At 47.7% G+C, this 16,062-nt stretch overlaps 7 protein-coding genes across 7 annotated transcripts; 5 read left to right on the forward strand and 2 right to left on the reverse strand.

Moving 5' to 3' along the window:
- Window positions 1-4,372: 4,372 nt before the first annotated feature.
- Z517_07457 (uncharacterized protein) lies at window positions 4,373-5,146 on the forward strand (the record flags this gene model as incomplete). The annotated part of the gene is made up of 1 exon (XM_013425979.1): window positions 4,373-5,146. One exon carries the CDS (start codon window positions 4,373-4,375, stop codon window positions 5,144-5,146), a length of 774 nt encoding a protein of 257 aa, XP_013281433.1.
- Window positions 5,147-5,785: 639 nt separating this feature from the next.
- On the forward strand, window positions 5,786-7,689 carry Z517_07458 (uncharacterized protein; the record flags this gene model as incomplete). The annotated part of the gene is made up of 5 exons (XM_013425980.1): window positions 5,786-6,269; window positions 6,338-6,441; window positions 6,504-6,592; window positions 6,653-7,064; window positions 7,144-7,689. 5 exons carry the CDS (start codon window positions 5,786-5,788, stop codon window positions 7,687-7,689), a joined length of 1,635 nt encoding a protein of 544 aa, XP_013281434.1.
- A 208-nt stretch (window positions 7,690-7,897) lies between these two features.
- Window positions 7,898-9,792, reverse strand: Z517_07459 (uncharacterized protein; the record flags this gene model as incomplete). Its single annotated transcript, XM_013425981.1, has 2 exons — window positions 7,898-9,646; window positions 9,700-9,792. 2 exons carry the CDS (start codon window positions 9,790-9,792, stop codon window positions 7,898-7,900), a joined length of 1,842 nt encoding a protein of 613 aa, XP_013281435.1.
- A 482-nt stretch (window positions 9,793-10,274) lies between these two features.
- Z517_07460 (uncharacterized protein) lies at window positions 10,275-11,271 on the forward strand (the record flags this gene model as incomplete). The annotated part of the gene is made up of 2 exons (XM_013425982.1): window positions 10,275-10,401; window positions 10,454-11,271. 2 exons carry the CDS (start codon window positions 10,275-10,277, stop codon window positions 11,269-11,271), a joined length of 945 nt encoding a protein of 314 aa, XP_013281436.1.
- A 1,056-nt stretch (window positions 11,272-12,327) lies between these two features.
- On the reverse strand, window positions 12,328-13,681 carry Z517_07461 (uncharacterized protein; the record flags this gene model as incomplete). Its single annotated transcript, XM_013425983.1, has 7 exons — window positions 12,328-12,754; window positions 12,817-12,957; window positions 13,017-13,098; window positions 13,168-13,311; window positions 13,371-13,459; window positions 13,525-13,559; window positions 13,616-13,681. The coding sequence occupies 7 exons, from the start codon at window positions 13,679-13,681 to the stop codon at window positions 12,328-12,330; spliced, it is 984 nt and encodes a 327-aa protein (XP_013281437.1).
- Window positions 13,682-14,418: 737 nt separating this feature from the next.
- On the forward strand, window positions 14,419-15,645 carry Z517_07462 (uncharacterized protein; the record flags this gene model as incomplete). The annotated part of the gene is made up of 4 exons (XM_013425984.1): window positions 14,419-14,643; window positions 14,703-14,826; window positions 14,940-15,060; window positions 15,123-15,645. The coding sequence occupies 4 exons, from the start codon at window positions 14,419-14,421 to the stop codon at window positions 15,643-15,645; spliced, it is 993 nt and encodes a 330-aa protein (XP_013281438.1).
- Window positions 15,646-15,755: 110 nt separating this feature from the next.
- On the forward strand, window positions 15,756-15,974 carry Z517_07463 (uncharacterized protein; the record flags this gene model as incomplete). Its single annotated transcript, XM_013425985.1, has 1 exon — window positions 15,756-15,974. One exon carries the CDS (start codon window positions 15,756-15,758, stop codon window positions 15,972-15,974), a length of 219 nt encoding a protein of 72 aa, XP_013281439.1.
- Window positions 15,975-16,062: the final 88 nt, after the last annotated feature.

A 16,062-nucleotide genomic window follows, 5' to 3' on the forward strand; every position in this document is an offset into this window, starting at 1 on the left:
CCTAACCCTAACCCTAACCCTAACCCTAACCCTAACCCTAACCCTAACCCTAACCCTAACCCTAACCCTAACCCTAACCCTAACCCTAACCCTAAGATAATATTAAGGATAACTTCTACCTAGTCTATAAGTACCTAACTAAGATTAGTCCGATCCTTCCCTCGGTTTCTTTAACTACTAACTTAAAAAAATAATACGCGTTAATAGAGGAGCTCTTAGTAGTTTTTAACGTATACCTTCGCGACCTTAAGGGGAAGAAGATAAGAAAAAAATAAGTCTTCCTTCGAAAAAAGCTAACTAAGAGTAGAAGGAGAAAGATAATAAGAGTAGAGACTTCGCTATAGCGTCTAGCTAGTACCGCGTTAACTACCTTAAGGTCGGTTTTCCCGACCCCCCTCTTAAAAAAAACTAATATAGACTTAACTAGTTAAAATACTTACCTATAATGTAGATAAGGCGGAGGACTAGGAGGTTAGTTTAAAAAACTCGCTTCGCCCCTCGATTTTCTCTAATCTAGATATAGTTTAACGTTAAAGAAGTATATAAAGTTCTCGTAGCTAAAGGCTAGAAGTACGTACTATAATTAGTTTTCCCGATCCTTAACTCGTCTTTTTCGACTAAGAGTTCTAACCGTTATATTTTAAAAAAACTAAGGTAAAGGTCCTTCGTACTACGGATAACGATAATAAGTAACTATATTTAATTTTTTCGAGCTAAAGCGCTCTAAACTAGATATATAGGTTAGAGTAGACTTAGATTATATTTTTCGAGGGACGTCTATACGAAATTTTATAAAGATAAAGGTACTTCTAACTTCCCGACTTAAGGGTTAAAAACTCCGACTAAAGAGTTAAAAAATATAAGATAGAATAAGCTCCGAAAAAAAAGACTACTTCTTAGAAAAAAGAGACTATACTCTTAAAAAAAACGAGGCTTCTTAAGTCTTATTAAAGTTAAGTTTAACGAGACTTAATAACCCTCGAAAAAAACGAGGTTAGTCTCGTACGGTCGGAGGTAGGGTTCTAAGTCCCTATATAATAAAACCTTAAATCGATCTATAATTAAGTATATAACGCTATATAGTTTCCGCTCTAATTTTACGACTCTTACTTCGATTACTCTATAAATTAAGGTATAGATAGAACTAGAGTTTCTCTATCGATCGAGCGTAAAAAATAAACTTTAAAAATTTCTAGTTCGCGAGATATACTATATTTTTCTTTCTATCGTTAAACTTAAGTAAGGTTACGACTATAATAGTAAAACTAGACTAAGGAGCTAGAAAATAAGAGTATATACTAGTATAATACGACTAGTAGATCGTAAAAATTGAAAAAACGAGCGAATTTTACGATAGATATTAAGAGTTATTTAACTTTCTATTTCCTTAGTATCTATCGTATAAAAAATCTTAGTATCTTTCGATAGGTACTATTAAGTAGTATAGTAGGACTAGCGCGAGAAGGACTTTAACTATATTAACTACCCTCTTCTTACTAATAAGTCTACCTTTAAGGATAAGTTTAAGTAAGTTTAAGAAAAACGAGTCTACCTCCCTTTTTTTTTAATTTAAAGTCTACTCTAGTTCTCTTAAGAAAAATAAGATATAGTCCTTTTTTATTTAGTTAATTCTTACTATAATTCCCTCGATTTTTTCGAGCTTTAATTTCCTTTATTTTTTAGTTAAAATCTAATCGTTAACTATCGTTTTTTTTAAATTAAAGCTTAATTTTAACGAGATAAGAATAATCTAACTATTATTAAGTATTAAAGTTACTATAAAGGAAATAAGGTAATTTTCGACTTCTACTTTAAAAAATTTAACTTAAGCTTACCTTAAAATTTTCTAAGTTATCTTCTTTAAAATTAGCGCGACTCTAGATAATATTAAGAATAACCTCTACTTAATCTATAGATACTTAATTAAAGTAGATCTAACTCTTCCCTCGATTTCTTTAATTATTAACTTAAAAAAATAATACGCATTAATAGAAGAGCTCTTAATAGTTTTTAATGTATATCTTTATAATCTTAAGGGGAAGAAGGTAAGAAAAAAACGAGTTCTTCTTCGAAAAAAAATAATTAAGAGTAGAAGAAGAAAGATAATAAGGATAGAGACTTTACTATAGCGCTTAACTAATACTATATTAACTATCTTAAGATTAGTTTTCCTAACCCTCCTCTCGAAAAAAACTAATACGAACTTAATTAATTAAAATACTTACTTATAATATAGATAAGATAAAGAATTAAGAGATTAGTTTAAAAAACTCGCTCCGTCCCTTAATTTTCTCTAATTTAGATATAATTTAATATTAAAGAAGTATATAAGGTTCTTATAGTTAAAGACTAAAAATATATATTATAATTAGTTTTTCTAATCCTTAACTCGTCTTTTTCGATTAAGAGTTTTAACCGTTATATTTTAAAAAAACCGAAGTAAAGGTCCTTTATATTACGAATAACGATAGTAGATAACTATATTTAATTTTTTTAAGTTAAAGCGCTTTAAACTAAATATATAGATTAAAGTAAACTTAAATTATATTTTTTAAGGAATATCTATACGAAATTTTATAAAGATAAAGATACTTCTAAATTTCTAACTTAAGGGTCGAAAACTTCGATTAAAGAGTTAAAAAATATAAGATAGAATAAGCTCCGAAAAAAAAGACTATTTCTTAGAAAAAAGAGACTATATTCTCGAAAAAAACGAGGCTTCTTAAGTCTCGTTAAACTTAACTTTAACGAGATCTAGTAACTCTTAAAAAAAACGAGGTTAGTCTCGTACGGTCGAAAGTAGAGTTTTAAGTCCTTACGTAATAAAATCTTAAATCGATCTATAATTAAGTATATAACGTTATATAGTTTCCGCTCTAATTTTACGACTCTTACTTTAATTACTCTATAAATTAAGATATAGATAGAACTAGAGTTTCTCTATTAATCGAGCGTAAAAAGTAAACTTCGAAAATTTCTAGTTCGCGAGATATACTATATTTTTCTTTCTATCGTTAAACTTAAGTAGGGTTACGACTATAATAGTAAAACTAGATTAAGGAGCTAGAAAATAAGAGTATATACTAGTATAATATAACTAGCGGATTATAAAAACTAAAAAAACGAGCGAATTTTACGATAAGTATTAAGAGTTATTTAACTTTCTATTTCCTTAATACCTATCGTATAAAAAATCTTAATATCTTTCGATAGGTACTATTAAGTAGGGTAGTAGGGAAAATAACGATTATTAGACGATATAACTTAACTTACTTAAGGAGCGATAATTAAGTAAGAGAGGGTTAATTAAGTATAGTAAGACATTAACGCTTTAATAGTTAATAATAAGTAATAATAATATCTCCTTTACGCTTTATACTAACTCTAGATAAATAATAAGAGTAGTATTAATAAGTAGTTAAGGAGAGGGAAGATAAGAAAGAGAGGAAGAAGAAGGTAAGAAGGGGAATTAAAGTTAATTTATAAAGTCTAATTATTCTATCCTCTAGAGGACGCTTTAACTAAATCTTCCGGACTATCGTCTTATAGTTTAAGAGATAGTACTTAACCTATAAGAGGTCTATCCTCTAGGGAACGCTTTAACTAGAACTCTTAGACGGTATCTTATAGTCCGAGAGATAGGACTTACCTTAAGAGGTCTATCCCCTAGGGGACGCTTTAACTAGAACCCTTAGACGGTATCTCGTAGTCTAAGAGATAGGACTTACCCTAAGAGGTCTATTCCCTAGGGGACGCTTCTTATCGTAGTAAGTAAGCTACTACCGACTAGGGGTTCCCTCCTATCTAGTCATTTCGGGGAAATTTCTAGCCCTAACCTGATATCCCTAGGCCGTTTTTTCCCTATAGTATATCGTAACTTTCCTATTTTAGTAGTTACGTACGGTACGTGACCTAGCCTTACTCTTATCTTTCGTCTTAGCTAGGCTACTATAGTCGGTAGACCTTCCTGAAATCCCTCGTACTCCGGGTCATATGAAGGCCTTTCTGATAACTTACTACTACTACTACCGTACATGGATCATAACTCGACTCCTACTTATCCTCTATCCTACCATGTGGCTGTTACCACTACTACTTGATACTTGTAGGTTCACCCATAGTCTCATGCTTACAGCTTGCAGCATGCAGCATACTCGGCAATCTCTAACCGATGACAATCTTTTGCCGATGGGAACAGACAAATCTTTCACGACACGTGTCCAAGTACATCCGTATAAAGAGAGGTAAGCTCATACCTTCTCTGTTGATACTGGGCCACGGCACTAAGTTTTGCAAATCCTAGAAGTAGTGAAGGCCTTTTCCATCTCGTTTGTTCTCCGACATCAGACCCCATTACAGGAGTAGGGCAATCATGACGGCCACAACAGCCACCACCACCACCACCACCACTCTCAGCGAGACAGCAGTCACTCTTACAAAGTCACCCTACCCTGAAGGTGTCCCAGTCAAATTCTCCCCAGACGGTCTTGTCCAACGGTATCCCGGTAACACCACCATCTGTCACATACCGCTCGACTCTCCCCTGATATCCGGTCTACGTGCTATCCATGACGCTCTCGGCTCCCACGCAACTCTTGCTCGCTTCTTCCGTCTGGTCCCTCCAGAAACATGGCACATGACCGTTTTGGATGGTGTCCGGGAGATCGAGTGTGAGGGCGACATGTGGCCGGAAAATTTGGAAAAAAGACCGCTGGACGAGTACACGGTCGAGTTTTCCAAAACCTTGGGAGAGCTGGGTGACCAGCTCCAAAGCGAGGGCCTGGCACCGCCATACAAGATGCGAGTTCGGGGATTCGATCCCGCCGTGGTCGGCGTGGGGCTTGAGATTGAGGGAGCCACCGACGAGGAAGAAAAGCGTATGAGGAGGCTGAGGGATCGACTCGCTGACGCCATGGGGTTCCGTGCCCCTCGACATGACATGTACATCTTTCACGTCACCGTCGCCTATCTGTTGCGACATGTAGACGGTGACGATAGGCTTGCGCTCAACAAGACCTTTGCTGAGCTTCTCCCTAAGGTGAAGATGGAATTTGATCTGGGCGCTGTGGAATTTTGTGTGTTTCAGGACATGTGTGCGTATCCAAGGCTGTTCTACCTCGGGCGAGAAGGAGGGGAATCTGCTTGATAGATCGTCCTATGGCATAACATCACTCACGTGCAAATCATCAAAAACTCGCAGTTGACTCTGTGACAACCTTGAGTACTGCTTCCCAAGATTGACCCTGTTGTAGTAATCACCTTCTGTGAAGTCACGTAACCTACTGACTCGGTAGAAACAGCTTTTCTGCCCCTTCTGGAGTGTTAGCTCACTACACGACCTATTTTCTTGCCTCGTCGCTTGGAGATTTTCCGTCGGTTCCAGATAAGCACAAGGTGGAGCTCGAAATCCTCCGTCGGCAACAGATAAGAAAAGCTCCAATACCACCTTGGAGGGTTTTCAAAGATGACTTCTCACGTGTCTGGCCACGAGGTGCTGCTCAACTTGGTGATTGGCGGTCCATCTAAAAGGATCTCCTGCAAGATTTGTCCATCTACAAACTTATTCCAGAACATGGCGTTCTGCACGAGGTCACCACCGAGACATACGGAGCAGGGCACGCAAGCATGCGAGTATTTAAGAAGTGGTCGTAATGTCGTCCCTTGGAGAGGTGGAAAGCAGTATGACAGGTCTCTATCTTGCCCAGGGGTCTTCTTCTTCTCGTCCAGCATTGTTATCTTGAATTGCGCCGAGCACGAATAGTTCCTGTAACGACATCCTTTAGCCATGGCGGCCCAGAAAGAAGTCGACGTCTCTGTAGCCGAAGAACCCCGACCTAGCAGCAGCCCGGCCGAGTGGCTGCCCGACGCTCAAGAGGGAAACAACCAGGAGCACGACTTGCGTTTACGGGATGCCATCAAGCTGTATCCCAAGCCCATCTTCTGGAGTTTGGCCATGTCGGCCGCCATCTTCATGGAAGGATACGACACCATGTTGATGGGCAATTTGATCGCTCAGTCGACGTTTCAGAAACGGTACGGTGTCCCTGTTGGCAAGGGCAAATACGAGATCCCTGCGAAGTGGCAAGCCGGGCTGAACAACGGGGGTTCCTGTGGCCAGTTAATCGGTCTGTTGGTAGCTGGATGGGTCAGCGACCAATTCGGCTTTCGCAAGACCATGATAGCTGGCCTGATGGTCATCGTCGCATTCATCTTCATTCAATTCTTTGCTCCGAGCCTCGACGTCCTCGAAGTCGGTCAGGTACTTTTTGGTATGTGCCAGATCACCCCGGATGTTGGGGGTGACCCCCATGATGTACCTGACGAACTCGAACACTAGGAATTCCTATTGGTCTATTCCAGACCATTCCTGTCGTCTATGCAATGGAGATTGCTCCAACTTGCCTTCAACCGTACCTTACCACCTGGGTTAATGCCTGCTGGGTATGACATCTCTCCTGTCGAAACTTGAAAGGACACAAGTTTGAACACTTACACTCTCAAAGGCAATTGGCCATCTCATCGGCGCTGGCATTCTTCGCGGAGTTCTGAGCATCCAAGACCAGTGGGCGTACAGGATCCCATTTGCTGCTCAGTGAGCCAAATCTTTGCAGTAGGAAAATCGTGACTCAGTGCTAACTTGATCCATATCCAGATGGGTGTGGCCTGTCATCCTGATACCGCTCCTCACCTTCGCACCCGAGTCGCCCTGGTGGCTCGTCAGACAGGGTCGCCTCGAGGATGCAAAGACCGTCCTGAGGGGCCTCTCGTCCAAGCAACATCAAAAAGAAAGTCTGGACATTGACAAAAAAGTGGCCCTGATGGTCGTCACAACCGAGTACGAACGCGCCGTCAACGCCGAGACTTCTTACCTGGCCTGCTTCAAGGGCGTTGACCTGAAAAGGACCTTGATCCCCATCGGCATTTACTGCATCCAAACCCTCAGCGGCAACCCTCTCCGCGGGTATTCGACTTATTTTCTCGAGCAGGCCGGCCTGCCCAGCACGCAGGCTTTCAACATGACCATTGTGAGCTATTCGCTAGCTTTGCTGGGAGGGTTCGTGGCGGTAGGTTTCATCACCTTGTTCGATGCCGATGATGCATACATTCGAATTTGTGGATTTCTAACCTGGCTATTCATTCCAGTGGATTTTCCTACCCTTCTTCGGCCGCCGACTCATTTACTTCTGGAGTCTGGTTGTCATGCTGATTCTTATGGTCATCATCGGCGGTCTGGGCGTTCCTCAAGCACACTCGTCCAACACCTCGTACTCGTGGGCGATTGGGTCGATTTTGATTATTTCTTCCTTTCTGTACAACGCCACCAGTGGCCCACTCACCAACACCCTCTGCGCCGAGATCCCCTCGGCCCTCCTCCGCAGCAAAGTCGTGGTGCTCGCCCGGTTCACTTACGCTATCTCCACCATCATTGCCGGTGTCCTGACGCCATACCAACTGAACACTAGCGCGTGGAATTGGGGGGCCCGGACGGGCTTCTTCTGGGCCGGAGGCTGTCTGATCTCGACTGTCTTTGCGTACTTTTGTGTCCCGGAGACCAAGGACCGGACGACTGCCGAAATGGACATCTTGTTTGCTCGCAACCTGGCGCCACGCCACTTTTCCAAGGCCCAGGTCGACTTGGTCGAGGCGGTTGTGGAGAAGGATGCAACCACTAGCCAAGTCAAAGTGTAGAAGCAAAAAGCTCTGTTTCAGGATTTTGATTCTGACTGGCTCTGAGCTTTGAGAGTATTGAGTCCCCAGGGCACACCGGTGTCCGAGCAAAAGAGCGCGTAAGAGGAACCATCTCTGGCACCTGCTGGGCGCTTCTGCCATTTGTGCTGTACACCTTAAAACCAAAAGTGTTAGAAACCGCACAGAGTAACTTTTGATTGAAACGCGGTCACATATATGGCGGTGGCACGCCAAAGAACCATATGCAGAAATATTTGGACGTGACGCGTCTCTCCTTGCGCATCTGGGCGTCCGCGAGCGCCGTGGCAAACTTGGCAAAGAAATCGCTGCGGTAGATCGAGCTGCGGATGTCGGCGATGCGGTCAGTCGCCCAGCGGATCTGCGCTTCATCCATGCATTCAATCGCGTACAGGAAGAGCGCGCGGATATAGCCTGGATTGACTGTCGATTGTTTCTCTCGGCCTTCGGTGCCATCAGTTTGGCGCAGGGCCTGGTCTCGGTCCCGATCGACGAGGTCGCGAATTGTGCGCAGGGCGTCGCGGGAATCCGTCCACTTCGAGACTGGATCGCCCAGCACGCGGTCGATCTCGACAAACTCGGCGTGGTATGCGGCGTCGCAGATACCGATCAGACTCGCGAGGGGGCGTGCGATGCGCGGCGCCAGCTGCGCCGCCAGGTCCTGCGGCGTCTGGCGCTGCGTGGTGCTCCGGCCGGCCCACAACGCGCGCAGCCGCGCCTTGATGCGCTCCACGTGCTCGACAACCTGGTCCTGGTCGCCGCCCGTCGTGCGCGACCGGTGGTAGTGTGTCAGCCGCGCAATATCGCGCGACACCAGCTGCAGCCGGAAGTAGAAGTCGAACAGCGGCGCACCGAGCACTTCGCCCAGCTGGCCCCCCGTGCCCGACGAGGCTCCGGAAGTGTCGTCGTGCTGTGCCTCTGGTAGCGGACTGATGGTGGGGATGGGGCTCTCGTACTCAGGAAGCAGGGTCTCGATGGTTTCCGAGAGGAGGCCCGTACCGCCGGCGCGCATGGTTATTGCCTGGAAAATTTTTATCCAGGTGATTAGACGGATTGTCAACGGAGGGGTCGCCGGCGAAGGCGATGACGATTGTGCGGCCGCCAACGCCGCGAGTCTCTCAACGAAGTGTGTGCTGGGCTCTTTGAAGACAGGCACTACTTCGCCGGCGTGGATCAGTTCAAAGAGACACAGCAAAAAAGCCACCGCGATGACCGTGTCGAAATCCTGCTGGCTGTGGACTTGCAACAGCTCGTCAAAGGACCTCTTCACGGCGCGGTAGTGAGACAGGGCTTTGGACTGGGAGAGCGCGTAAAGCTGTGCTTTGTACAGCGCCGAAACCGCAATGACGCCCGACGCCACAGCTGGGCAGGACTTGCCCAGCTCGACGAGGTGCAGCTTCGCTCGCTGCCAGTTGACCGGGTCGAAGGGCGTGATGCCGGGACACTCAACCTCGTCGGCGAAGAAGGTGATCAGTTGAGAGGGTTCTCCGCGCGACGCGAGGAAGTCCATGGTCGTAGTAAGTTCGATGTCGCGCGAGATGAGGGTTGCTGGGAGGTCTGTATCTGCGTGGCCATTATCGGGACTTCGGGTGCTGGGACTCTGTGTCTGGCCCTGCAACGCCCGCTCCAGGCGCGCCGTCACCTCAGCCTTCCAGCTGTCAGGGTGTAGAAACGGGTCGTGGCTGCTATCCCAGGTCTTGGAGGTGTGGGCGAGGGTGGCGACGCCTACTTCTCCCGCGCCAGCATCTTCTGAGGCCGGGCTTGGGTTGGGTTGAAGAGACACATGGTTGATCCTGGTGTCTTCCAAGATCCGTAGTGGATGCTGATTTGTAGTGTCGGCGTTCGTACTGCGCAGTTGGCTTTTCTTGGGCTTGTACACGCACCGCCGCTCCAGCCGCGTGCAATTGTCGCACGCTGGCTTCGCTTCGTCGCATTTTACCTATGCCAATGCGTTACAAGGGGAATGAAAAAGCACAGCAGTAGGTTACAAACCTTACGTCCGCGACATGTGAGACAGCCAGACCGGACTCGGCCGCGGTAGTAGCCATGCCGGGGCAGAGCGGACATTGACATGCTCGGGCTCATGCGGGACTCGAGGAGTTTCTTGAATTGGACGCTGTGCAGCTAGTCTACATCATTGGTCGTCGGCTAGATTTTGAGAGAAGCCTCGGTGCGAGGAGAGGAGGAGAGGAGGAGAGGATGAGAGGAACTCCAGTCTGATCGAGCCGGCCCTCTGTACGGATGTAGTTGACCCTTGATTCTGATCGGGCCCAGCAAGCCATCAATGCCTGTCTGTTATCTCTTGTTCTGGTGAGAGATGGATAAAGAAAGAGAGGAGGGTTCGGCGACGGCGGGACTGATGCAGATTTCTTATCTCTAAGCGACGAGCCTCTGAAACGCCGCTATCGCTTGCCGACCATTTCACGCCGAGGTTTATCCTTCATACATTGCGCGCTGGTTACATTACATGCTGGGAGCACGAAGACACCGAGTGAAAAAAGTATACCAGGCGATAGATATAAGAGGATCAGTGCATCCTTGTCGGTCTTTGTCTCTAGATCAACCTCATGTCCAAGATGAGCAGACACGACTTGCAGGGCATCGCTGACTATTTGGTCGGTATTGCGAACCAGGCTGGCAGCATCATTCGCAATGCAAGGCCGACGTTGTTGACAACGTCAACTAAAAAGAATAGTGAGTTTCTTTGGAGAAATAGTCCTTAGCTTATGACCAACTCCCCCTTCAGCTGCAGACATGGTCACTGAGACTGACCACGCCGTCGAGCTATTTATCCGTGATCGACTTGCCGAAAAGTATCCATCCTTTGCCTTTGTGGGAGAGGAGACTTACGGGACTGGGCTCGACATCACTGGCCATCCTACCTTCATCGTCGATCCCATAGACGGAACATCGAATTTCATCCATGGATTTCCGGCCGTGTGTGTGTCCATCGGGCTTGTCGTTAACCAACAGCCCGCCGCGGGCGTGGTCTACAACCCTTTTCAAGATGAACTCTGGAGCGCTGTACGTGGCCAAGGTGCCTTTGTCTCGCAGCGAGGCGGACCACGGCAGAGACTGCCGCTTACTCGCACGCCTCTCGAAGGGCTGAGGACGGCATGCATCGGCATAGAATGGGGTAGTGATAGAGAAGGGCCCAATTTTGATCTTAATGTCAAAGTCTTCACCGCCCTAGCTCGAACGGCCGCCACCGGAGGATATTTCGTCAATTCCCTTCGATGCATTGGCTCGGCCGCTATCGCAATATGTCGAGTAGCTGCCGGCCAGCAGGATGCATTTTGGGAATGCGGATGTTGGGCATGGGACGTCGCTGCAGCTTGGTGTATCCTGTCAGAGGCTGGGGGCGTCATGGTTGATGGCCATCCTCGCAACTGGAATCCCCCAATTGATAACCGGCGATATCTTGCAGTAAGGCCCGCCTCCAGAGGACACCGCCAGTTCGTCGAGGAATTCTGGAGCATCCTTGGGACCGATCGGTCGACTTACGGGCCGCCGCCAGTACACCATGCCTTAGCGATTGACGGTCATACCGGTATTACCAGCTAGATCTGGTTATCAATCTTCTTGGATATATTTCAGCGACATGCCGGCTTGTACAAAGCCTGACAGAGCAGTCTCACCGAACGATTGGTGGTTTAGGAGCTCGCAGGTGCCACAGGCGGGCTTTGAGGGAACTTGATGGTTTCCCCTCCGGGTTGGCCTCGCCTTTCAGCCTCTCGAGGTCGCCGGTCACGGTAGTATTGTACCGGATTCCGGGGACATATGAACACGTTTTCTTCAATCACACGACTGATGAGGACCCGTTCCATTCGTACGGTTCTGAAAAAGATCTGCGAGGTCCTTTCTGCGGTTCCAATTGAGGGTGAAATCCGGGATATCTACCTCGGGTCCGACAAAGTGACCTCTGCTGTATTTGAGGATGACAGGCCCACAGAAGTCCTGTCTGTTGATAGCGACGGCGAGTAACGGGGTTTCAAATGCGGTGTGAGGCGGATCTGGCGTATTGATACCGTGACGCGAGCCGAGTTATATTATATCACACGTTGTGGAAGTTTCTTATCTTCTCCTACGCAGGTTAATAATGCAGAATCTTAGTCACTCGCTAGATTCCAATTCAAACCAATCTCTCTTCGACCTCTTTTGGAAGATTAGCTTTCTCCTCTTCTGTACATTGGATTAATCAACTACGAGCCATGGGTAAGGTTGAAATTTCAACAGCGCGGGACGTTACCTATGAAGAATGTTCACGAAGTGAGTAAATGGAGTCAACCTACTAAGGGTCAGCCACTGTTAGCCTAATACATGACATCCCTCAGTTGACCTACTTTATTCTCTTCTCTCCCTCAAACAGCTACATTATGTTAGTTAATGATACAGAATCCTAAAAATGAGTTCTTCCTATGTGGCTGTGTTACCGTCGTAACTATTACTTCAGTAAAGTCATAACAGCGTCCATTAACTACCTTGTCAAATCCTGTGGTATAAGTTCTGTTGCCCTACCGTGGTCATGACGCTTCCGGCTTCTGCCCGTATACAACAACGCTGGAGATTGGATTAGCTTTTGGATCCTTTGCACACCGAGGGAAGGAACGGGAGTTTTCCCTACAATGAAACATAGCTATGAAACCGTTGGTTCACAAGCTCCTTCCTCATCTGCGCCAGCAAGACCTCCAATTCCTCTCGCGTTTTGCCCATGTTTGCTGTATAGCCCCGAAGCAAGAATGCCTGTGCGCCTTCCATGACATTCACCAGCTCCAACGCACCGACCTTCTTTAGCCTTGGATCCCGAGCCCACGGAGAGGTGGGGATTTTGAAGATGTGCTCGTGGATGTTCTGGAAACCGGCCTCGGCCATCCACGACCTGTAGCTCCAAGGAGCGTCAGGCGCGGCCCCGATACGAGCCGCGATCTCTTGGAACGTGTCGCACACCTCGACGTACGCTGATCCTTCCTTGGGCAAGCTGTCGTCATCGCTCTTGGGCACTGGCCACACGCAGGCAAGTTCGAGGTACCCTCCCGGTTTGAGGTGGCTAGAATAGGCGTTAATTAGTTTAGGTCGCTTTTTCGGATTTGGTTGGCAACTGCTGGTCACCTGTACGCCTGCCCAATGAGCCTGGGCCAATCGCGAATCGAGTGGTATAGATCTCGGCCGTGGATATAATCGAATGAGTTTTCTGGATACAGCCAATCTTCTTCTGCATCATCAATTTCGAACTGGCAATTGGGAGGGACCCTATTTCTTTCTCATCAGCCTCTTTGGACCTCTTCGATTGAACCAGGAAAAAAGCTAACCATGGGGGTTGGATGGGCGAAATATCCGTTCCGAGGACTATGGCCGACGGGAACATATCGGCGAGGTAGATGGCAAAGATTCCTTACTACTGTGTTAGAATCTCTCTTCTCGAGCTTCGGGTTTCGTGGATTGAAGGTTAGAAGTAAGTACCTGTGCCGGTGCCAATATCTAACATCTTCTGGGGATTCGGAGGCAACGGGGCAAGAAATAGCTTGTTGTTCTGCAGTAGAGTGTACTTTTCGTGGTTCATGTCGATCCGGTCCAGCTCGTAATCGTCAACGGGCAAGCCATATTCTAATAATCCACATTAAAAAGTCTTCAGAAGGAGAGTTAGTGACAAATATGTATATTACCATTTCGTCCGTACGCGGCATATACACGACCATTCTCAATCCGCCCGTTTCTGATCTCCGACTGGATCGAGGTACAGTAACTAGACGTACTTTTGAAGGGGTTTTCCGTCAGCGATATGATATAGGAGATTGAAGGCTAGCTCAGCTAAATCACCTCGATTCTGCAAAGCCTTCGTCTTCCGGCGGCGACTGCGATATCGCGGGTTCAGTAAAAACTCCTGGAGCAGAGCATGGATCGAACGTACGTCTGGCTCTATAGCCGCCTGTGTGATCTGCTGGTTCTGATTATTGTTGTCCGGTGGTGTATTCATTGTTTAGTCGTCTCTATTTTGGCAAGATGTTGTCTCATATGGAACAACCATCGTCCTTGTGGACCATTGAGCTTTTTGAAACTTAATCTAGGCGGAAACCACGGACGCTGTGTAGTCGGTACTTCGGGTGACGCGTCCGGGTGAGTGAGGGAGTACTTTTGGCTGGGGTCCTGTGTGGGGCCTTGGGCTAAGACTACCGGCACTGCAACCCAAGAGCCGTGCCGATAGCGGCCGAAAATGGCGAAATACTTACGCTGAGTCGTCAAACTCTTTTTTGGCGACACCAATTGACAGAGGGCCACGATGCAACCAAAACACCCTCGTACCTGCAACCAGCTCAATCGAGACAGTTGCCAACCAACACTTCCCGGTCAGTCACCTCCCGCGAAGCTAAAGGGAGCGTGGAGTCGCGGACACCAGTGTTGCGTCCGAAGCGCTGCACCTAACTGCGCAAATGTGCATATCGACTTGCTTTTTCATCTATAATCAGAGCCAGTCCCCATCTTCCCTTCACATGCCGCGCTCATGGGTGTCATGGTCCATGGAAGAGGTCTGATTGCAACTCCCGCGTAATCCTGCCGGCCTTCTGAGGGGCAGAAGGATCTTACCGAGGGGTTTCGATCCCCTTCACCGAAAGTAGAAACCTTGTCATCTGCTATTACGGTCTTTCATTCAGGCATCGACTGAACCCCTGGAAAAAGTTATTCAGCTTTCCACCCGTCTCTTGGTTTGCTACGATGAGCTCCCGAGAAAACGACCCGGGCGCATTATCTGTCGCCGCAAGTGAGCTCGTCGAGTCTCTCAACGCCCTGACCAGTCAGATTTATGAGACCTCCAAGGACTACAAGGACCCCTCGGGGCAACAAGGTCTGCTGCTTCGTCAACGAATGACCAATGCGGCCCGGCAGATCATCAACGTCGTCCGGGAGCCTGGTGAGACGCCATATGAATTCTCGACACACGTGAGTGTTTTAGTCCCTCCCTATACACTCTGGACCATGCCCAACTGAGACTTCTCCAGATGGCCGAGATGGGGGCGATTCGGATGTTTATGAAGATGAAAGCATTTGACAAGATTCCGCTGGAAGGAAGCATTTCCTACGAGGATTTGGCGGCCAGTCTCGGTGCTGAGGTGCCGCTCGTCAGTACGCTTGATTAGTTGCACATTACGCCGAGACATGACTGACCGGTTGCAAGCTCGCATGGCTTGGATGATGGTGGCTACAGGTCAGTCTAGGTGTATATGACTGCGCTCGAGTCTCGTTGTCTCAACACGTTACAGGTTTCCTCCATCAAATCGGGGAGGACCGTGTCGCACATTCCAGGCTTTCAAAGCTCTATGTCTCTGGAAACGCCCAGGGGGTCTTTTTCCAGATCATGTAAACCACCCGCCCCCCTCACTTCGTGCGATGTGTGACACTGAGGACTATTCTGTTTCCAGGTTCGATGAAGCCATGGTCCCATGGGCCCAGTGGCCGCAATTCTTCGCCAAGTACGGTCTGAAAGAACCAAAGTTAGGGAATCACAATCCCCATTCGTTTGCTTGGGGCGACCCGGACAAGAATTTCTGGGAGGTCATCAGCAAGGAACCGGAACGTCTGGTCGATTTTAATCAGAGCATGAATACACTCGATGAGGTGCTGCCGGTGACGGGCATGTACGATTTCAGCTGGATTGCGAAGAACACGGAAGGTCCCAACGACAGACCGTTGATTGTTGATGTTGGCGGTGGCAAAGGCCAGGCCCTCAAGCGCATCATGGCTGCGTTTCCTGAGATCCCTGCCGAGAGATTGGTGTTGCAGGACCGGGCACCGGTCATTGAGGAAGTCATTCAGGCTAACGAACCCGGTTTTGAAGAGGTCAAGAAGATTCCACATGATTTCTTCCAGCCAAACCCTGTCAAAGGCGAGTTCTATCTACCCTTCTCTTCCCTTCTCACTTCGAGTTCCCCTCCGCGAGTCTAACCACCCTTTTGTCCTCCTTTTCAGGCGCTCTCGTCTACTACATCCGGCGCTGCATGCATGACTGGTCCGACGCGAACGATCGCATCATCCTCTCTCACCTCGCCGACGCCATGGCCCCGGACTCCAGAGTCCTAATCACCGAGCAAGTCATGCCCAATCCGCCCACGGCCCTGAATGCCTGGACCGATCTCTGCATGATGAACCTCGGTGGCAAGGAGCGGACCGAGAAGATGTTCGATGACCTGACAGCGAGTGCTGGGTTGAAGATGGTCGGCGTACACAAGAGCTTGGCGACTGATGTTGCGGTTATCGAATGCGTCAAGGTGTGACCAAACAGAGGGGGAAAGAGAGGGAAGTGAAGTTGGACACTGGTCTATACACGTGACCCACAGCCTGATTTGAGGTTCGACCCTCTTT

This window comes from Fonsecaea pedrosoi, assembly GCF_000835455.1.
Source record: "Fonsecaea pedrosoi CBS 271.37 unplaced genomic scaffold supercont1.5, whole genome shotgun sequence".
NCBI lineage: Eukaryota > Fungi > Ascomycota > Eurotiomycetes > Chaetothyriales > Herpotrichiellaceae > Fonsecaea > Fonsecaea pedrosoi.